The 23,854-nt window shown below is 43.6% G+C and overlaps 2 protein-coding genes across 3 annotated transcripts in view; both read right to left on the bottom strand.

Annotated features, from left to right (window-relative positions):
• The window catches only part of LOC126563183 (uncharacterized), a 385,303-nt gene that overhangs the window by 189,804 nt on the left and 171,645 nt on the right, over window positions 1-23,854 (bottom strand). The gene's annotated exons all lie outside the window — the stretch shown is intronic.
• LOC126561860 (protein spinster) lies at window positions 1,715-22,614 on the bottom strand. 2 transcript variants are annotated; one of them, XM_050218210.1, is made up of 7 exons: window positions 22,204-22,614; window positions 6,456-6,813; window positions 6,052-6,378; window positions 5,008-5,269; window positions 3,210-3,308; window positions 2,812-3,121; window positions 1,715-1,803 (listed from the first exon to the last, which is right to left on the bottom strand). In XM_050218210.1, exons 1-7 carry the CDS (start codon window positions 22,577-22,579, stop codon window positions 1,715-1,717), a joined length of 1,821 nt encoding a protein of 606 aa, XP_050074167.1. In that variant the 5' UTR covers window positions 22,580-22,614. The 2 variants fall into 2 exon arrangements, with proteins under 2 accessions (XP_050074167.1, XP_050074166.1); XM_050218209.1 differs by lacking the exon at window positions 1,715-1,803 and adding an exon at window positions 2,367-2,542.

The raw sequence follows: 23,854 nt of genomic DNA, 5'->3' as shown, positions 1-23,854 counted from the left end.
ACTATTATGAAATATACATGTTGAATTTTTATTTCATTGTTTTTCGGTCTTCCGCTGAACTTCATCGTCGTCTTTTCTTCCTGTTCAATAATCTATATACTATATTCATTATTCTTGCCAGTGCAAGACAAAACAAAGTATCTAATAATAAATAATATGTGTTTTCCTCGTTTTTGTTTTCTTTTGCAACGATTATCGCTATTGCAACCGTCCTCTTCTCTTAGTCTTTTCTACACCGTTTCCCAATTATTAATAAGAGTTCCATCGCTACCACCGAAAAGCGATTGTTAACGGCATTCTTTAACCCTTTGTGATTGAGTGTTTTGCATAATAGTTATAATACATTACTCCTAAATGTAGTGTAGGAAGAAACAAAAACACCACAATTTTACTAATCAAACGAAAAGAACGAAAGAATAATTTAAATCTTTTTCGTCACTAGCACACTAGCACAGGAAAATGCTAGCGACAAAAAACAAAGAGCAATGGGAGCCTTAGTACCAGATCCTCTCCATAAAAAAGGGAAGTCTTTTTGTAACAAGTTCACTACCCACATCAAAACCCTATTCCCATTCCCTATTCTTATCGATTCGTACAGATAATAGCTTATTCTGATTTTCAGTCAAATTTAACGCTTATTTAAAACGTTTGGTTTGTTTTTGTTTCTGTGCTACACTTTTCATATGAATAATTACCAACAGCCATAAACTGACAACTCAACCTTTCGACCACCTTTCACATTAGATATATGTCCTAAACAAGCAGTACTGTTAGAAAACTTTACAAAATGGCCCCCCGATTCGTTTTCACAGACGTATTGCTTTTGTGTGTGTGCAATCCACTACTCCATTCATTATCCTAATCTTTTTATACTGTTTTACCTAACCGCTCATTTAGCCCCTACACATGTAGCCCTCGCGCTCGTGACAATAATAGGTTCGATCACGAACGAACGGGAAACGGAAACGTGTACAACATTTTCGTACGGTTCGAGTTTTAACTGTACACTCTAGTTTGCTTTATATACCTAACCGGGACACGTGGGATAACGTAATAGCAGGACACTGCACGTAGTTTTTGGGATGAGAGTTTTGGGAGAGCTATTTACAATCTTCTTCGGTAGATTTTAGCATTATATCCGGGCACTATAGGTATAAAAAAGCACAGCACGATCGTTCGGGTGTCTAAACGCTTGGTTTTCCCAGCGTTTGCTACTTAAAAGTTAATGCACTCTCAATAATGTGATGATGCAAACGCTCTTGTTGAGTGAGTGGCGTTGGTGGTCATACTTCGAACACGAACAACTGAAAATTTACCCCATTATTCCGTGTTACTGTACCCTTATCATATATCTCTAGCTAGATGTGTATACGGTATTGACATACTTATCATGCGGCGATATCCTGCCCGATATAGTTGATCTGGCAGGATTTCGGTTGGAGTTCAGCTCTGTGGTTTACATTTTCCATCACTTAGCTTTCGGGTGTGCTTGGGAAATTTATAAACCTACATATTATCGTCGGACACTCTGCTACTACCGGGACGCTAGGAACCGAGGTATCTTTGATGAACGATTCGGTCTGTTGCTGCTGGTGTTGCTTTTACATTTTAAAGTCTATACCAGCTGTTGAAATGCAACCCCCACTCGCGGGGAGAAATCATAAGCATTTTTTTTTCTTCATTATACTCTTTGCCAAAGGTATCTGTATTGCCCTTATTGCCGTGTGCTTGGCTGTAACGTTTCTTCCATGTCCGATACGGATCCTCCTAGTTGGTGTGCTGAAGCATTATTGGACTCATCACCTGTAATGTAAAGGAAAATGGAATTAAAAATCTGAGAAAGGGAAGGGTACAAACAACACTTGTTCTAATCCACACTACGATACATTCAAATGAAGCCAAATACGAAAATCTCCAGCCAGTTAAAAGCACAAGGTAGAACGAACGAAAACACACACAGCAATTATTGTAAGAAGAAAGACTAAAAATCTAAATAAATCATGTGAAAGAGGACACAACAAAAAAGATCAAATCACTACACTATCGTACAAAGACGAACTAAACGAACAACACACGATAATTCAACAACAAACACGAACATGGATTTTGTAATGAAACGAGCAGAACTAACCTAAAGCAGAAGACCTTCGTCTTTTTATGGAGCTTTTCTAACAGATGCTGCAATGTAGCTGGTCCAAGCCATCTTCCCATTGTCTTCGATTCGTAACGCTACACTATTCTACCATTGGTGTATTTAAGAGGGGACGGACACAACAAATGGCAAGGCGGATCACAGATAAGTTGCATGGGACATGAGGAACAGGACAACGGCCGGAAGAAAGGACACCAAGTGGACGTTACGAACCGAAGGACACCACCAATTAGATAACCTCACTCGCTTGTTGCCGCCGTTAGAAAGCAGCGACGGTTGAGGGCGGGAAAGCATTGGTACCGCTAGTACCGGGACCGGCGGGCGATCGTTGACCATCGTCCGTACCATTACCGTCCGATGCGGAACTCTCGCTCAGCTCTAGCTGACAGCCTGTAGCACACATAATGCAGAAAATCCCACATAAGGCGGGTATGAACAATGAAACATGCCCGTAAATCCCCATTCCCCGGATCGATTTGAAGAAAAAAGGATCGTAAAAAGAGTAATAAAAAATAGAATACAAGACTCAGTGAGAATACGCGAAAAATCAAGCAATGCGAAACAAAAAGCACTATGTGTATATGGCACAAATTGAGCAAAACCTGTCACACTTGGAGTGAACGCATGATTTCCAGACACACCAGAACCAGTTTTCTTACCTAGTATTACTGCCTGCACTCGCGCCCTATCGCGATCGATGTAGATCGATGTGATAAGGAAGAACACACCACCAAGGATCTCCACGAAACAGGTGGAAAACAGTGCGTACTGCAGGGCGCGGAACTTGATCAGTGGTGGATCATCGTCAATGAGCGGTTCGGAGTGTGGACTGTCGGTCGCAGCAACGGTAGCATTTTCGGCCAACTGTGATAGTACGGCAATCGATTGTGTCGTCGCTATGCTCAGGAACGTTTTCGATGACAGTGCGTCAGCGCTGACACGAATCGCGCGCTTGATTGCCTCCGATATCTGCATGTGTTACAGGGTAGAATAAAAGAAAACAACATATTCATTTTTCAGTATTGTATTACCATTGTGAGCTGCAAGAAATACTTACCAAACCCACAAAGTAAGGACTGCCGGCATCACCGAATGCATGAGAGATAAGAATTTGGAAGGCTTCCGCGGTCGATCGTCTCGTTGGCACCACAACGTACTGTAAGGTAAACAAAAGGACGGTTTACATTAACTACTGATACTAATATTGAAATCCGCTAGCATGCGATAAAAGCGACAATGATAATGAGGAAAAAGAAAGAATTTCTGAGAGCTTCACGATAACGGCAAACGGGGTTTGTGTGGGCAAGCTAGCACAGATTACACTACTGCTCAATAGATGGCGCCACACGCATTCGAAAGAAGAATGCGTAGAAACAAAAGGGCACAGAACAGACAGCGCGTCGGTGCACGACAGCCGGTTCCGATTTCGATTGGTATTTTTAAACGCACCTCGACCTTCTGTCAACCGTCGAGTAGCGAACGAGCAATACAAAAAAAAACAACAACAAACAAAAACAGAAAACATTATTTTTGTTGGAATTGATTTTGCCATCTATCTCGCCACGGACACAAAATAATATGGAACCGTAAGTTCGCCCGTTCATTCCGTGACAATCTATGCACCCGGAGCTAATAAAGATGGCAGGATAGGGTGTCCGCTCATTCAAATTGAACCACTTTGGGCGATCGTCGGATGAAGGGTCAGTTGGACATAGCAGTATTCGAAAAGTGCAAGCAAATATATGTATCTCAACAAACCATATGCTTTACTGTACATCGGTACAAAAAAAAAAAAAACACTACATTTGTCGCATTTATTCTTCAAGCTGCCTCGCCCGTTAGGCCGTCGATTATTTTTTAAGCTCTCGAAAAGATTGATTATTTTTTTTTTCAAATAAAAGCTTTAATGAATTGAAGAAACATTTACACAAAAGCACCAGACAAAAAAAAAATTCTACATTATAAAACACACATAAGAATTTACAAACACACACACATAAATACTTTCACCAGAAAAAAGAAGGGAAGGATATATAGTTTATTTGTTATTAGTCCAGAAAACAATTGTTAAAAATAAAACAAAATAGAAGAAAAAAGAGAGAGTAAGCAGATACTTTTTACTATTTTCTATACAGAATATAGCAGAAACATTAGCAGCACGCTTCTAGTGCTGCCGGAAACTAAACGTGACTGTGTAAAGACTTCAGAATGATTACAATTCCCCTCGTAATAAATTCAACCTTACGAATGTTGAACGAAAAATCGATTGACTGGTTGGTACAGAACCCGGAAGTAACTAATTTCACCGGCGACTGTATGCCGTTAGATTTCCATTAAAGATAGCAGGTGTGACTGTTATTGTTTACACTCACGAAATACGAAGCACATAATCGAGCTCTAAATAACAATATCATTTCATACAAGCCGGAAATTATGTTTTATATTTAAATTAAATTATAGTTTAAATTAGATTAATTTTGAATTCCCTTAACATTCACAAAGCTGTACATCATAATGCGATTAAACGTACCAACACCGATTATTGATCACCGACTTATTAGTGTGCCAAAGTACTGGTAAGAGAAGCGAAAGTATTGTGCGTGCGTGCGTTCGAGTGTTTGTGTAATGCTAACAACCAAAAGACAAACGACTAAAAGACACTCCAAAGCAGCAAAAGCGACGAACGACGCGTGTGAGTGATAGTAGTAATAGTAGTAGTTGCTGTTTGTAGTGCACAGAGAGACAGCATTTTTAATAGCATTAACTAATATAGAGCTAGGTAGTGACAGATGTAGCAGCCAAAAGGTGACCAAAACAGTACACAGTACGAAGGTATGGTGGTGATTGTCTCTTACCAGCAGAATGTCCGCCACGATCGCCCAATTGAGATTCAGGGCTAGTTCGCCGAAAAAGATTAGTGCGTACGTCGCGTAAATATTCACCCGCACCAAGATCATCGCACCGATCAGCAGGGGCGCACTCAGTAGCAAACCGGCCGCACAGATGTACGGGTCGGCCTTTGCGTACTTCTGGTTCAGGCGGGTGGACAGGTACGATCCAAGTGGCACACCGATGATGCCGGTCGTCATTGTAATGGCGCCGAATATGAACGATACCCTTGTTTTTGGTGAAAGGTTTTTTTCGTGCATGATTTCGTTCGTGGTACAGAGACAGACGGGAGCATAGATTGTCACAGGCAGGACGGTGCGAGGTTCACGATATTATATACGAAATTATAGCAAAACAACAAATGGCAACATGGTACATGAGATCCGAAAAGAAACGAAAAGAAAAAGTTGAAAAATTGATTAAATTTTGAAAAATCTGGAAAAATTTGGATTGAAAGTGATTAAAAAATTATCATATTGTAAGAATAAAATGGTTATCTGGCCAACGACATCTTCCTAAAACATTCCGTTTTCGTTATCGCGTGCACTTCAGCGTTCTTCTTATTCATCCATTGCGTTCTTCCTTACCAGCAGCATGTCGGCCACAATCGGCCACGAGATGTTGAGTGCTACCTCGGCAATGAATACCAGCATAAAGCACCAGGCACCGCTGTACTTGACCACAACGAGCGCAATATAAACGAAAGGCGAGCTGATGATTAATCCAGCGGCACAAATCAATGGATCAGCGTTCGGGTAGAGTGGTCGCAAACGGTTCGACAGGATTGTGCCGAGTGGAACGCCGATCAAGCCGGCCAGCATCGCTACGATTCCAAACCGGGACGATACACTTCCGAAAGAGTTTGGATGGAGAATAGTTCGTTATGGTTATTTTTTGAAAGGTGGAATTGACGACGTGGAGTTCTGTGGACTCCTTCCGGTGGGCGAAAATGCTAGAAAGAGAATACACAACGAGAAATACTCGCGCCCAAAGCAGGGCTTAATACTCACTCGTTCAGTGTAATATGTTCGTTGCCCGGTTGAGATATAAGGCCCAGGTGAATGAATTTCGGTCCCCACCAAGCGAGAGCACCAGTCACAAACGCTACACAGGTAAAGCCGGCCGTCGACAGCATGAAGGAAGGATTTCGTACGATCGCAGCCACGTCCGTTCTGTATGAGGTCGCTTGAATGTGGTGGGTACCTTCGCTCTGCCCTCGCTCAGGATCCCGCAGCATAATGATCAGGGCGACTGCGATCGCACCAAGCACAGGCGTCACACGCAGCGACCACTGCCACGATTCCATAATGCTTGCCATTTTCGCACCAACGATGTACCTACAACAGGACCGGGAAGGAAAACAACACTTTAAACTCTTCTTCTTCTTAATCTATCCTTTTGTGTCCTTTCATACCCGCAACCAGATCCAACCGGAATGGCGAAATAAAATAGGGCCAACATCTTGGAGCGCATTTCGCCCACAAACAGGTCGGAGATGATGGTGGGTGCGATCGTACTATAGGACGCCTCACCAACACCGACCAGTGCGCGGAACGTGATGAACCATCCGAACGATTTCATGAACGATCCGGCCAGGGTGGTCGTACTCCAGAGCGTAACACCGAGCGCCATTATCCATTTCCGCGAGTACCGATCGCCCAAGTAGCCGAACAACGGTGCAAATAGCATGTAGGATAGCACGAACGCTGTCTGCAGGAGGCCACCCTCGTCGTCACCGATCTTGAAGGTGTCCTGTATCTCTGTCAATACACCTGCAAAAGGAAAAAAGAGCAAGCAACACAATCGAGTTAATCAACTTGTACCGGTGCGAAGTACATTATAGAATCCATCATTTTTAGAGGGTTTGTGTGAAGTAACGTAATAATAAAAAAAAAAGTTCCATATCTAATTGAGCTACAGTGAGACGCTAATGGACGATGCTTTATAGACTCATGTGGATGGTAAGAAAAGTTTGATCGTCATGAGACTTGTGGTGTACGTCAGAGTTTTTGCGGAAAAAGAAAAACGGGGCGAGCTAAAATGGAACGAATCGTTAAAAACGTGGAGTGTTTGGCTCACTATTTCAGCTGACGCAAATAGGTGCGAAATAAATAAACTCAAGAGAAGATTTCGCACATAAACTTAACATGCATAACTTTGTCCATTAAATAAAGTCGGGGAAACGGAAAATAATTAGAAGTCACAGAAACGAAAAAAGCAGCGCAAGTTGGTGTCATCTAGGGTTAATCAGGGTTTAAATATATTCGGTGCATTCAACACGCCGGACCCACACGCATCCTTTTATCGATCAAATGCATCGTAAATGACACAGTGTCATTGTCAGTATAATGAATTTCATTACTGGTGCTCGTCTGCTTAAGCAGTAATGAATTAACCTCAGAATTTGGAGCAGGTCTCCAATTTTAAACGAGTGATCGAGTCATTCATTTCTTTGTACAAAAGCCGGAACTCTTTTTTCTTGTGTAATTACTAATTATTTGAAGCGAACGAGATTACGAGGAGGACTCGTTATGCTTGCGTCTTCTTTCTAAGCTAAGCCGAGAATAACATGATCGGATGATCAGATCACGCGATTCAATCGGAAGGACGGACAGCCACACAGGGCGACGACTTTGAACCTGTTACAAGGACTACAAATACTCAGCGAACCAACCAACCATTCATTCGGACGGTGCCCGATTTAACTGACACTTTGTTGAAGGAAGCACTCTGTTGCGACGGGAAAGTAAAGAGCAGACGGCGCAATACAGGCGCGTTCGAAAATAGTTTATTTTTATTTCCGTACTTTCGCGAAGCGCAGCCAAAAAATGGCCACCGCATGACATGACACGGTTGCATCATCCTGGGTAAAGTACACGGTTCATCGGCGCTAGAGCACATCACAAGTGACAGTCATGATGACAAGGTCGAAGAACCGAATTTGCTTACTTTAAGACCTGTTTAAGCTAACTAAATTTAATCTAGATCTTCGAGAGAACTTTAAACCTAATTCGAAAAGCAAATCGATGCACCTTACTGCTTTCACAGTATTACTGATCAATCAAAGCCAGTCACGTGGGAAGAAATCGACTCCAAGAGTGTCTGTTATCTTGCACAGTCACGTTAATGGAAAGAGCAAACAGTCATGCCATAGATCAACACAATCAAAGCGAAGGTGCTCCATAGATGGGGAAGGTTTGGCTTGGGAACATCTCCACGAGCCACTTCTCCACACCGGAAAATTTCTTTGAACGTCAATTTGTCTTTGAGACTTAATTGATCCAGCAATTCACCCACCTCACACACAACCATCGTCACGTGATGGGAAGATTCGTCGTCGCCAAAGGGCTAACGCCTACCCGGCAACGAATTTGTCTCGCACCGCCATTTGGCGACAATTGGCAAATTGGATATGTGTGCCGAGGTGCTGTTAAAGGTTAGCACAAAAGTCAATCTATACCGACCATCAAATTGAATTATTTCGAATCGAATTCGCGACCATGTTGTTTCCTCTTTGAAATTGTAAAATTGGAAACTAAATGGCAATGGAAGAGAACGAACTGTAAATTGGAAATGTTGACCTTGCCAGTTTTGAAGATCATCGTACGCGGGTGCTGGAGTGTTGATTGATTGAACTTTTTTTTTTCGGTCAATGATGTTGATCATCATCACACCAGATGGTTCAAAAGTTTTACTCTGTGAATTTATACTTTGCTGACGCGGTTAGAAGAAGATCGTTTTGGTTCAATGCCAGTGCCGTGCCTGTTGATGCTCACTGCGATGGGCGTGTGTTTGTGTGGTTGAGTCATTGGTTTAATTAATTTCAATGCGTTGTAGATAAACAAAACGTCCGCCAAATGCACACCAATGCAAAATTGGGCGATCATACGATACGGGGGAAGTCCTTGAGACAACACTGGCAAACCTATACTGCGAGTTAAAGTCTTATGCGACGCAGCAAAATAAACTACAGAAAAGGAGAAAATAAGAAACGATTTAGTACAAGCAGTACGATAAAGATCGCGTGATCGAGACACATGTGCGCCACCCTCGGAGCGGAAAGAAATGCGATTCCATAGAGCATAGCCAAGAAAAAGGTTTAAAAAAAAGGGAAGAAATAATTCTGTTTTCCACCCTACCGTTTGATGGCTTACACCGCAAAGTGTATTCGCTTCGGATGAGAGACAGGAAGAACCGGTGTAGAACACATTCTTTGTAAAACAACTGTAGACACGGGGAGTAGAAGTTCGATACGGATAATTTGACTTTATTTGGATGGAGCGTGACGGTACCGAGAAAACAGGTTCGGAACCTCAAGACGTGCAAGGGACACAAAGGTTCAGCTGGTTTCCATCACAGTGAACGATGCACTCTACACCGATCTAAACAAATGCAACTCCAAAAACGATCTCCTTCAAATCGATCGACACTAAGGGCGAGAACACCACTGTTGGAAAGCTAAATATTTATCTTTTTTTCCACCGGTGTCCACAAGCATACATCGGCCGGCTTTCGATTTATTGACTTTGAAGGTTCTCCCCAAGCCTCATCAGGTTCGAAAGCGGTTAAAATATGAAGGACGCCTCCTATTTTTCGATGCTTAACGAACGTGAAACAACCAAACAGATTGGAGTGGATAATAAAGATGCATTTCTTTTTAACCTTACAAAACGCCCACCAGCGAAGAAACACATTATTACATCAGCACGATATGATGCAGTCTTTCGTCTTTAAATATAACTACCAGCAACATATCTCTTGCTTCTGTTTTCGAGGGTTCGAACGAGGAACTAAAACCCCATCACTGGTGGAGATATGCACCGGGCCGAAACGAAGTTGAAGGCGTTAATTGCAGCAGGAATCCATCACAGAGATCGAGAACCCTTCCGGAAGCCGTCGAACGAACTGGTTGTTCCTTCGTTAGTGATGATTGATCGACTACAAACCGAAGGTTTTTCCTACCCTGACTGACGATCTGATCTTTACATCACTAGACTAGCCTGGTCCATGATATCCACATTAACCGGATAGTGTTAAGACTTTTGACAATTTCTGTTTTATGCTCTTTCTCTCTGTTGACACCAGAGCACTTTTGAGACAGGGAAACAACACTCCAATATCACTCACACTTGTCACCGTCATGAAACTGAGCTCTTGGATGGTTTACAGCTGGCGGTGTTAATAAAATGACTTATTATCTTTTTCCGCGTAGTCAAGTGAGTAGATCTTCACAAGGAAGCTCATCTTAAGCGCTTCAAGCTCATCTTAAGCGCTTGCTAGTGAATCGAACGAGTGGAACACGTTTTAGGAAGCGTGGATCTCCAGATATGCTTGACTCATGTAAGAAAGGCACGCTCCGACCGTGACTCAGTTACGCCATGGTAGCTCTGCAAGTTGTTTGCTTTCATAATCTTCTCGCTAGAGCTTGATGTTGGGAAATACCTTATAAGACACTTCAAATGGCTTGCTCGAACGAGGAGATCCAAATGAAGTGTCTGAGTCTGAGACGGTGGACAACGGAGGAGGCCAACAATCTTATCTTACCTTGAGAGGAATGCAATTTAAAGCACGTAAGTCAACTATCGGGTAGAGGCTAATTAATGTCACACGCGGTTGAGAAAAAGTGCATCAACGTGCCACAAGCGAAAGGTGTTTTCCTTCACAAAGTTTTCCACCGCGATTGTATATGTTTGTCCCACTGTTTGACCCTAAAGATCGCTCCACCTAATGTCAATAGCAAAAGGCGATCGCATGTGCTTGGATGGATCACATCAGGCGTGTTTTTGTGTGTACTTACATAACTCCCCACACACAAACACACACATTAGCGATGTTGCATCTTGCGAAAAGTAGTACAGAGTAAGAAAAAAAAAGCCGAAAGTCTGCCGAGGGAAAGTCAAGGAATGCGACGCGGGTAAATCATTTTATTATTAGCTTGCCACATATTTCACCAAAAGGGAGCTGAAATTAAATGCCAAAATGGCCACCGGGTACCATCAGTGGACTGACCCACATTGTGGTGGATCGAGCATAAATTTGACATAACTTCATCTTTCTCTTTCGCTCTTTCTCCGTTCGCCTGCTACCAATGCTAAATCGACCGCATTTCTCGCCAAGCGTGAATAATACGTAACCGAAAGTGAGGATCCATCCGATGTGTGACGATCGTCTTAATGTGGAATTGCTTGCTTTTTTTTTGCAAATATTCAGTATTCAGAACTTAGTTCGTAAGTTCGATAAATAATGTATGATTCTTGACATGAGATTACATCGAATGAAGAAAAAGATAATGGCATAGAATTGATATAAAAATGATTGATGGTAACGACGACGGTTTCTCTTGTGTTAACGACGTCTGAAATCGAATGGCTTATTGAAAATACGTAGTTGGATAGTCAGTTCCCATTGGAGGAAAACGGTAAGGATGGGATTTGCTTCCCGGTCCTGCCGTGTGAAGATCGGTTTCGTGGTAGCCTAGAAATCCAAACAAACACCTGAAAGCAAGCTTAACTAAACCAATCTTTTGATCCGTAAATCTGGTGCAATAATTGCCGCATGATGATAAAAACCTAAAGAAACAATTAACACACATCGTAACCGACTTAAACCGGTTGGTTCAGTTCACTGCCGCATCCATCACACACAGAGACAAACTCGGTTTCTTATCAGAGCTAAACAGCGTATCCAAACCGATGTACGCACTCGCAGCTGACGGACTGCTCGTTTAGGGGCAATGACGACACGTCAACACGTGAAACGTGTTCGCTGTCGGCAGGGATGACACATACCGGCGTGGCACCGACAGCTATGGGGGTGGTAGACTGGCGCCTTCACCAACACAAACATTGTTCCTCGTCAACGTCACACGCGGCGTCATACCTTTTGCGTGCGTTCAAAATGTTTGACACAAGCGATCGTAGCCCACCAAACAAAGCGTGAGAAAAGAGCATTGTTTTCGCAAAAAAAAAAACAACAAAATTTCACAAACAAACAGTATAACCCCAAGAACTGGTCCGAACCGACCAATTTTAAACAAAACAACATCAGCAAAATAATTTAAACACGGCCAATGATAATAATAGCAACTAACAACGGTGCAGAGAGTAGAAATAACGGACGCACCATCCACCACCGACTTGGAGAGCCGGCATTTGAGGCCGCCACCGCCGTCGGGAAGGCCGTTTCGGACGCGGACCCCAAAAACGTGACGTCATGCCGGCGGCATCGAACCGAGCACCACACACAACAGTCACTAATCGTACGCCGATTGGTTGATTTCGGATCGCGCCACTTCAGTGCTGTGCTTTTTTCTGTTGTGTGTTGGGGCCATCGTTTTTTTTCACTTCTGCCACGTGCGTATGTGTGTGTCCCGCCCGCCGCTTCCCATATTTCGAGTTGCTCCATGCGTAATGTTTGGCTGCCACAAAGAGGCGTCTTGGCACTTGGGGCAACACCACACGAAGCGAACGAAGCGTGGCTCTCTTATCGACTCAAGAGAGAGAGAGAGTGCGTGCAGAAACCACGTTGCTGCACAACCACCAGCAAACAAAAACGTCTTAAGCTAGTTCGGGCGCGCGTGTGTGTGTGTGGGGGGATACTCTTTGGGAGGATTTAGTCGGATCTTACTGCTGTAAGAATGTGGTAAGACTTTTTTGCACTTTTTTGCCGCTGTCAGTACCTACTGAGAGGCCTAACGCGGTACAGCAACGCCAGTCTAAACGGTGTTGCGAATCAGGCCAGGTAATGCACTTTTCCCATGCCTCGGCAAAGGGTGTCACATAGAACGGGAAGGCAGGGGAGGAACCGTATGTGCAAGAATTTTGCATCTTTTTCGCATTTGCTCGTACGTCTTGCAACAGGAGCGACAAATTTAAAAGCCGCTTTAAAAATAGTTACCCACAGTCCGACGTAAGCGAGTCTGCTGCACGAAGAATTCGCCGACTCCGAGCCGAAAAGAAGCGAATCAGTTGAACAGTGTGTTACATTTTCCCCCGAGGCAGTGAGATACGTGATTGAATGTGTTGTATATGGCTGTGTTGTATATGTAATCATTACTCTAGCTTAACCTTCGCATGCTTTAATTTTAACGACGATGTTCCATTAACTTCAGCCTGATAAGAATCATGTCCAAATTGGAGTCAAAATAAGGCTCCAATGTTTACATCCGTAAAGCAACAGGCATCCTATTTCGGGCATGGAATTCATGAATGGATGAGTGTCAGAGTGTAGCATTACTCATCAAGGGAATCGTATCATATTCTATTCTAGCCGTTGGAATCATCGCGTGATTCAATGTGTTTTCGTAAACATCGTACGATGTCTAGAAAAATTGACGTGCCGGTCGAATGTACGTACGCAGGCGTGACTGTTGGAACACGTGAGCTATGTTGATGTTAGGAAGGGTGGTCAACGAACGGCCAGAACGAACGGTGGGAGCATGGAACACGGTTTAATAACAAACGATTTGATTACGGGAACATTAAAATCCGTTTAGTGATTTGCTGTTTCGAGTGTTATTTAAAAATAAATTTTAGCAATGTCGGGAATCTATTGAGGGATGAAAAAAGAAGACACCAAAATAAAAATTCAAATGATAAAAGTCCTAATTATTGTTAATAATATCTGCAAGCTTAAAGAAGGAAAGAATAAGGGAGCAAATGTACGAAAACGATCAAAAGTCTTTTAAATCCAGACAATATTGATAACATAAGACAACTATTGATCAATAAGACTCATCTTAAAAACATAATTTTTATTCTTTTCGTATTTACTTTTAATTATTCTTTTAACCAAACCTGTTTCCAAAACTTATTCATCTCCCCCGTACAGCGAAAACGAACCCCAAATAGCAAAACCTAAATTTTACACCGCACAAAAATAGCATACACACTATTTGCATCCATCTAAGTGCTGGTCGTGAGTTCATGCTTCTCCCATTACCCTCTCATGATCACTGGCCACCCCGCCAAAGGGCGGAAGATCCGGTCCAACCAACAACACACAAGAAACATTGCGGGAAGTCACGGAAAAAGCGGTCGCCAGGCGGTGCCCGGAAGCATTAAAAACACTACAGCCCACCCCCTCCCCAAATGGAGCAAAACAGCTGCAGAACCGACGCCTTCATTACTGTTTCGCTTGTGCCAACCAAGAAGTCTTGGTGGGAGAAACCCTCCTGTCGCGACAACGTGGCAATCGAGGCAACTTCCGATTGGTTTTTGGTGAAAAACTGTCTGCGTCATCATATCGTACGATGCTTGATTGCGGTGCAGCACAGTATGTACTATAAGGCCTCTCCTTATGGTGCTTTGCGGTACTTCACTGCGCGCTATCTCCAACACGCTCCCCATCGTTATCTCGGGAGGAAGGTTTGGGGGAAGGCTAACACAAAAAAAATCGACACACCCTTAAACAGACACCCCCGTGAAACAGCTGCCCCTTTCACCTCCGCTTAAAACGCAAGCCTTTCTAACCTAAGTTTTCTTGGCGAGTATTTAAATCCACGCAGAGAACATTCGCACCGGAAATGATGCAAACAAAAGGGAAGGTGGAGGAGTGGTGCATTTGGGAGGCTTGGCACGGTTTTGTACAAAGGCATTCGCAATGCAAACTTATCCACGAACGTGCACATTTGCATCTCTGCCCGATCGCGGTCTGTGCAATCGCATCTGTGATCGAAGTGAGTGTAAAAATAAAACTCCTCTGCATCGACGTGCAACAAAACCCCAAGCACGAGGAGTGTGTGTGTGTTGATGGTGTCTGAGTTTTTATTGCACACTTTTTTCGTTGTTATTAAATGTTTCATTGGTGAGGGGTTCGGTTGCGCCAGGGATGATATAATTATCGTTAATTGTTGCTCACCGTATCATTGGGTGCGCGCGTAGCGTTAATAGAATGCGCCACCCGTACCAACGTTGGACAACGTTGCGACACGTTGTTTGCGTGGTGTGTTGTCGCGTCCGATACCGGACCGCCTGATTGCGTGGATGATAGAGAAGTTGGATGGATGGTTTGTAAAAAAGCGTCACGCGTCTCCTTTGCAAGCTCTCATTCGCCCTGATCGGTTCGCTTATCAGCCGTTTAATGATTTGCCAATCATATGATCGTGTGATGCAAGCGATGCGTTACGTTGCTTGGTGACGAGGCTTTATTTTGTAGAACTTAGCTGCCCGTAACAGTCTGCTGGATGTCCATGGAATTCAATAATGTCTTTTGAATTGATAAAACAAGAAATAAACGTTTGATAATTTCTTACGATATCTACATCTAATCTTCGATACTGATTTACTTCTTCATCTTCTTGGTCTAACGACCTGCTTGGATCGTCAGTCCTCACTACGGGGGAACGCTGACACTTTGTATTGTTATTATTTATTGATTTAATTCGTCCTACAAGATCCCTGCTAGGTTCAGAGAAACCAGGATCGTCAAACTAGCTGTCTTCAACAATTTCTTAGTCCATTGACTTTCATATTAGCGTGCAACTTCGAGTCGTGAAGCGTGATAAGATTACATCCCGTAGCATCGCTTGGAAGAACAGTGTCGTACGTCGAGTCGTGCAATACTTCATGACGTGTAATTGAACACCACCAATCAATTGAATTGTAAATATATTTCCCATTTGTTCAGCAACGTCCAACCCATCGATCGAGCAGGAGGAAAAGTACGATCACAGCACAAATATCGCCACCCGCCGGTTTGAATAAATATGCACTGGCAGTCGTTCGTTCGGCAGGGAATGTGTTTCAGCTTTTCTGAAGTGATCGGTAAAATTGAAAAAAGAATGATCGCTTCTCTACTTGCTCGTCACGCAGGTAATACGATACACACCATGCAGCTAGGAATCGTAACTCCAACTAGCTTCGCCCCCCCCCCCCCCCCCCCCCCTCTACAAGCATGAAAAGGTATGCCACTAATGTGACACCAGTCAAACATTCCATCCGACGACGAGAGTGTACGATCATTTTACATCTTCCGATCGACGGCGGAATGTTAATGCGGGAATGTAATGCGGACGTTTGTTTCCTGGCCCTGATTTCGGTTTGGTTATTCTTAGGAAATGCTAACGATGCACTTTCTTGATTGCTTTGTGGGTTCGATTGTTGGTATATCAAACCAAAATGTATGTGTGTTTACACAACGCGCTCAAGTCTATAAACTTTAGCCCAAATAGGGGATGGAATGGAAATGTATACAACTTGAGCCGCCCTAATGACTAATGACAACAATTAGTAACAAATTGTAGGATTCAGCTGAAAGCAAAGCTTGCGTTCTGGACAGTAAATAAACAAGAATTATTTACTCTTCGCTGGGTAATCTTAGCTCCAAAATCTTGCAATCGAATCTTAAAAATTAAAGCAAACACACTATTGCTCCGATGCCGATTTTGTTAGAAAACATCACCACGGGATTACGTTCCAAAAAATCGTAATGCATCGTAACATATCCAGCAGGCGCAAACCCCAGTTCTCCCAAACATGAGTGACAGACGACATGCGCCACCCGACATGATGTAATGAGATATCGTGCCCTAACGGGGAAAACCCGCACTGTGCAGCAGTATTGCGTCGTGATGGATTCCATATCGTCTCGAAACGTGAAGTAGAATAGCCTTAACGGCACAAAACTGGGTTTTCAAATTGATTGACGATTTGGGCGCAGTCAATCCGGCCCACAAGCGTGATGCACCCCAGCAGTGCAGTGGAAACAAAATGCATTAGCCAGCCACCCACACACGAGACGGCTGCGCGCGCGCGCTGGAGGGCTTAAGGGCGACAAGAATTTAATTTAAACTAGAGATAATTTATGCTTCGTTCTTTCACCTCTGTAACCATCCCGGACGGGATGCATCTCGCCCACGCAAGAAGAAGGCAACATAATGCAGATGGAAAACCTACGAAGCATCACCGCGGTACGTATGTCAGTTTGAAACTTTTCTCTTTCTAAAATGCATTTATGCAGCCTGCAGCAAAAGGTTCTAAAATACGATCGCCGACGATCAGTAGGCATAACAAAACAATCATAAAATTAAGCCAAGAGCCGAGATGCATTGGGAATCCGAAGGGTCGAAGAATTTTAAACATGATAAAAAACACATCGGTAATATCACTAACCGAGCAGGTCAATCTGATGTTTTGGGTTAAATTATTACCCCGTCAGTGGGTGTTTCTCGTGTGGGATGAGACTGGGCCGGGAGCCATTGTTGCCCACACGTTAAGCTTTAGCGGAAGGATACATTTATTTTCTTAGATTGGGCGGTCCTGAGATGAGTTTTGATGCCATAAATCTGAGAGCAGTTGCACGATGGAAAGAGAAAGTTTATGAAGATGTTTATAATAGAAATAGATAAAGCGTGTCACTTTAACCGATTAGAAGCTCGGAGAAAATGTGATATTTTGATCTTTATCCGTGTTTTACGACTATTTCATCTAATAAACTATCCTCTTTAGCGGTAGTTATGTCCATCAAACATTACCGATCATCGTACGTAAACATATTCCCACCTCAAAATCCACCGGATAACCGATCGTCTATTATTTATTGACACATTTCCGATCGATTGGTGCGTTCGCGAACATTCCTCTTCTTTCGTTCGCATGATTGCCCGCAAAAGCGCGTCTGTTTACCTTGCCCACATACTCCGAGCGCCACAGTTTTGTGCAAACGTTTGTCTGTTGGCTCTTTTTCTTTGCGTAACATGCTGCACGAGCGAAGGAAAAGCTTACAATTTGGCGTGGTTGGTGCAGCAGCTTTTGCAAAACTAAAGATTACCCTTTTGAGCTGGACAGCGTATCTCGAATGGGTACGGTTTGCAGATGATGGTGAAATAAAGATGGCTGCTTGGTCGGTGTCAGGTGGTGGAATTTGCTAAACGCGGGTAAACTCCACTAGCTTAAGAAGTTAAGCATTCCTTCCTCTTCATCGGAAACCGTGAACGGAACAACTTGCAAAGTGGTGAACATGATCGTGAAAAACATACGAAACCGTCGAATGTTCTAAGAAGTTCTTGAGACCGAGTGGAGCCTCCGGAAGAGAGCAAACAGACAAGACGAATTGATTCTCTCCGCTGGAATTCTTCTTCGCGATTTTACTCAACTCCTTTTCCCTCTGTTCTTTGGTTCGAAAAAAAAAGGTGAATATTCGTCACCCCCCGTTCACGTCACGCCAGCAACAAACAAAAAGCCACACGTCACGGACCATTGCAAAAAAAACGAGTCGCAAGACAAAATAATAAACTTACTATTCGTAGCTCATCGGGCGAAAAAATTGGCGCTACAGGGCGGCCCTCGTACACGAACGTGTCGCGGTCGACAAAATTGCAATAAAAAAAGTACATAAAATTGTGCCGAAGTAAAGCGTCCCGTTTAGCCGTATTCCGGACAAGGTCGTTGCCGAAAGCGGTCGTCTCGGCAGTGAGTAGTAAGACGACATAAGGTGAGGCGCTTATTTGTTTCAAAACCAAAGCGACCAAAGTACGTGCATCTAGTGCTTCACACACCAAAGTCGCTTGGCGGTAGGTAAATGGATTTTTCTTACGCGTGGAAAGTGACATTGAAAGATAGTCAAGAGACGTCCTCTTGCGCCATGGGGAAGAACGCAGATGGGGGGAAGTTTATGCATTTTTTAGCACCTGTCCATACCAGTTCCACAAGGCTGCAATGGTGCGGGGTGTGAATGAACTCTCTTCTTCTTGCAATTTTTGTTAGTACCACGGTTAAGAGTAAAATTATCGATCGAAGCGTTTTGTACCTTCTTTACATCGTCAACCCAGGTTAGCGGCAGTCAGTCACATACAAAAAATACATTAAAAAAGAAAGTGACGATCGGACACGAATCAACGTAATTGCTGCTATGAGAAAACACGTCCCTCCAGAGCCAACTCAACCAACCAAATCCGAAAATGAAACGGCTTCCCCCGAAAAAACAGGGGTAATGATTTTCCAAAATAAAACAACCGGAAAATAAAGCCGAATAATGGATTGCTACTATCTGCCAGGAGGAAGGAGGAGAAATTGCCTTCGATACAGTGCCGGAACTACGCTTTAGCTGGCTTTAAGTCAGGTGAAATTGCTTTTACTTTTCACAACATTTTAAGCAAACCTATTTAGTATTCGACTTGTTAGTTTAGTTTGCTGAAGAGTTTCTCAAGGGACAAGTTCGTAACAAGTATTTTCCTTCAACGGCGGGTTTTGGAACTTGGGGACCTAACAAACAGTGCAACAAAAGGTAAATGGTATGACGCTGACGACCGAGAAATCTTGGGACCGGAATGCAAAACATGACATCACATGATAGCGTCAACAAAACCAGTGAAACGCTCGCAAATATGTGCCGCTGTGCTCGATGCTCAAGGCTTTTCGGGCTGGGATAAGTAATGAAAAGTGACTTCAGCTTGTTTGCTGCTCTCGCTTTGCCGGAACAGATCACGATAAGGACGGCTTGTTGGAAAAACAATGCTCTTGAGAGTCCTCCGCTGGATGTCCTCGCCCCCAAGCGGATGACGAATACGCCAAGATTATCATAACCGTGGTTTGGTGCCCGCTCGAACGCGAATGCGTGATTGTGTGGTACAATGAGACAACTTTTTTAATTGGACATGCAATCGCGTCATCATCGCGTACGACGTACGCCCAACACGCTGTCGAAAAAGTACGCCTCCGGGTTGCCGGATTCCGTGGGACTTGGTTGGAGAGTGTGAGTGTGTGTTCGTGGCAACTCTTTACCGTTGTAATCCTCTTAATCTTTCAGATGATTCACGCTTATATTGCACACAAGTTTTGTACGCATATTTGCACAAGGTTAAGATATATTTCCATTAGCAAAATAGTTTTAGCATTGAAGAGGCTCTAGTTTTCTGAAGCTGATATTTGACGTATGAGGTAACGGACCTCGCTAGTGGGTAGAAATGTACCTTGCGCTGCTGCTAATTAATTTGTGCCTCTGTGCGGATGCTTTCAACGGGAGAAAGTGAAGTAAGCTCAAGAGTTTCAAGCACTTGGGAAAGAAAGTGAATGAAAGCGAATCCAATTAGAATCTGCTCAAGTGCTAACCAGTCGCAGAAGTAATGCCCAACGTGGGTCGGAATAAAGAAAAGCGACTGACATTGTAATGAAAAACCAAGCTATAATAAAAAATGTTATAAATTATTACTATTCCAAGAAATTAAGTGAAGATTGGGAGCAAAATTATTATCCAATTGTCCAGGAAAGGCTTTCCTAAGTATTCCTAATGAGGCCCTTTGGTCGGCACGGTTCAAAAACAAACAAAACTATTTACCGTTTCTGTGGTAAAGTGCGTACTTAAGGGAAGAAGAAAAAAAAACACCTTTTTCACACAATAACACACAATAAACGATCTTATAAACACACTAGAGCCAAAGATGCACCACTTTCGTGGACGTAGCATAACGCTCAATCAACCGCAATCAAAACGGGACGCCCTCGGAACGGTGGTTGACCAAATTATGACTGACAAATGGGAATTTGAGCTCTAGTACCGGCAGGGCACCCCGACGCATAAACAATCTACCGCACACACACACACACATACACACTATCCGTTAATCCGGGAGTTTTCGATCATCACTAAAGCCCGGGATCGAACGAAACGGCCAGAAAGCATCGTGCAAGTCACTGTACAGTACCCATTCATGCAATTCGCTTCGGATATTCCAGCAACATCGCACGCACTGCACGTTATGCCAATAAATTTGTCTCACCCTAGTGCGTGTTTGTGCATCAATTTATTGCGTTAACATTTTCCAACACACAATAACGAAAGAAAAAAAAACCCCGCACCGGTTGGCAGCGGGATTTTGATAGTTTTACAGCAAAGTTATAGCAACGAGGGTCAGGATGCAGAGCCCACCACCGTTCGAACAAATCGTTCGATAAGGAATCTGCTGCTGCTGTGCCCGGTGGAAAGATAAAGCGCATTTATTATAACGCACACACAATCGGGCACGTTATTTGTTTAGTGATAGGCTCGCTTTTTTCCAGCTGAGCTGCCTTTTTACAACCATATTCTCCCTTGCCCTCAGAACACGGGATGGTTTTTGTGTAATCTGAAGGGGCTTTTTGACCAGGGAAAAATCCTTCCAAAATACAATATGTGGCAGGAGAGACTTATGACACACAGGGTGGATGATAAATTATGAGCAGCGAAAGGGGGAAACGGCAAAAAAACTAAATTCATTACATGTGGTTTTTCATTTTGAAGAAAAACACATATGACCCATACCAAGTAGAACCGTGCGGTGCAGGGTACGATAGGGCGTGCCCGGTTGGTTGCATTCAGTGGAATTAACGTGCGGCGAAGAAGGAATTAAGTTGAGATACTGCTCTTGGGTAGGGTCTTTTAAAGGGCTTCTTTGGGGGGTGGGAGATATTAATTGGAAAAAATGACTTAGCTTAAGAGTAATGTTTGACAATGAATGCACGAAACGAGTGTACCGCACAAAAAAGGGTGTATGAGATCATCAGATACGAAAAGAAGGCAAAAAGATTGTAGAGGGGATTGGTAATTTGGCGTGGCTGATAAAACTTATCGCCTGCCTTGCTGCAAATAATGCTAACCGATTGGGATGAACAATGCTCGTCCGTACGGTACCGTCAAAGATAAGGGTGCGGAGAAGTTCACAATGATGGTTTCTTGAGTTTCGTTGCAATATGGTTGCATTCGGAGATTTCTCAAATAGAGCATTGATTGTTTCTCTTGGTTTTTGGCATGACAGAATTTGTGGGAATCATTCCTACGAGCAGAACATCCGACATCTTGCAAGGAAATTTGAAAATCATTACTTATGCACATCAAATACGCAGTGATTTTGCATTCCTTTATGCACACGGCACACACACAGCGCTGTGGCAAACTATTGGCTACTCAATTGGCGTATGAAGCGTGCATTAATTGTAAGCATCGGGTTGCATTTCTAGTGCGGAACGTCATTCTAATGCTTTGGGACGCACGCTTCCAGTTGGTCGTTTCTACTGGCCACCTGTTGCACCAACCTACACATCATCCGCATTGGTTATGAGTCACCGATGCACAGTAGTGTACTAAGATATGATACGGCATTGTATGCGTGCGGTGCGGATACATGCAAATAAGAACGAAACGTGAGACACTCTGTAATGATGGAAGCCCTCGGTCGCTTTGCCACTTACCCGCAATCGTAAACCGATCCATGTAGTTGATGAGGTTGACGAAACATAAAACGATCACCGTGAACCACGCAGTCGCACCGATCGTTGTCGTGACCGTTTCCGTATCTTCATCCTGCGAGTTTCTCGTGCCCGTACCCCCGTACCCTTCGTCCATCGACGATGTCACCGAGTCGGAGTCGGTGGGCATTAGGCGCTGCTGTGAGTTGGTGGCCGGTATTTTCCCAGCCGGATTGGACTGTATACCGCCGGTGGCAGGCATCATGGCGGTTGCCGAACCGCTTCCAACGTTCCCAACGTCCGGCATACTGACTGTTCCGTCTGCTGGATCGATCGGAGGTTCCGACGCTACTTTACTGTATCCTTGACTCGAAGGCATTCGAATGTGACCACACCGCACCTAAAATTCGCCCCTTTTCGTGACACCAATCGTCCGGAGACGGGTTTCTGGTTGTAACCTCTTCTTTGCTCAAACACCCGATCCAATCGGGTCGACACGTCGCTGCTGTGCGAAAGTGATTATGTGGCAGTCGACGGATCGTACGATAGTGTTACAAATGCGTGTTTTTTTTTTTTGTTACACTCTCTTTCTCTTTTCTTTATCCAACACGCGTCGGCAGCGTCGGCACTTTCTTCTTAACTACGCGTCACAATGTAAACAACACACTACTGCACACGCATACACAGGCGCGCAAAATTAGCAACGACGACCGGACCAATAAAACAGAGGAAAACGTTGCCGCAAGAAGGGGGTAAAAGCCGGGAAATCGAAATTCTTTGCCCACCTTCGTTGTGCCTTGCCACCCTACCAGTTGCACGATATCGGAGAAAAACGGGATCTTCAAAGATTCTACACTTCGAAGGTTATTTTTACTCAACTAACACACGTATGTAAACACACAAACACTTTGCGAAAAACCAGGCCGCACTGCTTTTCGCTGCACACTTCGATCGCGTTACACAATGGTACGGGTTGTTGCACTATTGGTTGCACACGGCAAACTTTAATTCAACTCTTGCCGTTACGTTGATGGTACTCTCAATGAGCCAGGCCCGTTGACGGTTCTGTTGCACTCCGGGCTGTTCCGGCTCGGTGGCTTGAAGGAAATTTTCAGACGGAGCGTGCGGAACACGTCCTACTGCCACGAGAATTTAAATCGGTATAGTCTCGGTTAACCGGTGTCGGGTGCAATTTGATGGGGAGAAGAACCCGGATAAACCGTTGTGCAACGTTGTGTATATGCGTAGGTTGAGAGATTGAAATGAGCACATTGAACGCTATATTTATGTAGGGTCAAAATATGGGGTTGAAAATAAAATCAATGAAGAGTGAAGTAAACATTATTGGAAGCGTGATTTTATAGTATGTTTTCAGTATATAAATGTGTTTAATTTCACTGAAATGGGTGTTTTAGCTTTCAGATTCATTATTCACATTCAAAATTAGTGCAATAAATTTAAATGGTTTGAAAAGGCATTGTGCACTGCTCGAAAATCACAATCTGACGCGAAACTGCTCGAAAGCTTGGAATCACCTGATTTTGACAGCCCGTTAAAATGCTCGAAAGCTCTGTAAAGCGAAAAGCGCATTTTATGGAACGGATAATTTTTATTTGAATTCATCAGCTTGTTAGGCTACGTTACAGGGCTCACC

This window comes from Anopheles maculipalpis, chromosome 3RL, assembly GCF_943734695.1.
Source record: "Anopheles maculipalpis chromosome 3RL, idAnoMacuDA_375_x, whole genome shotgun sequence".
NCBI classification, from domain to species: Eukaryota; Metazoa; Arthropoda; class Insecta; order Diptera; family Culicidae; genus Anopheles; species Anopheles maculipalpis.
The sequence above is the reverse complement of the archived record's forward strand: the minus strand, read 5'-3'. Positions and strand labels throughout refer to the sequence as shown.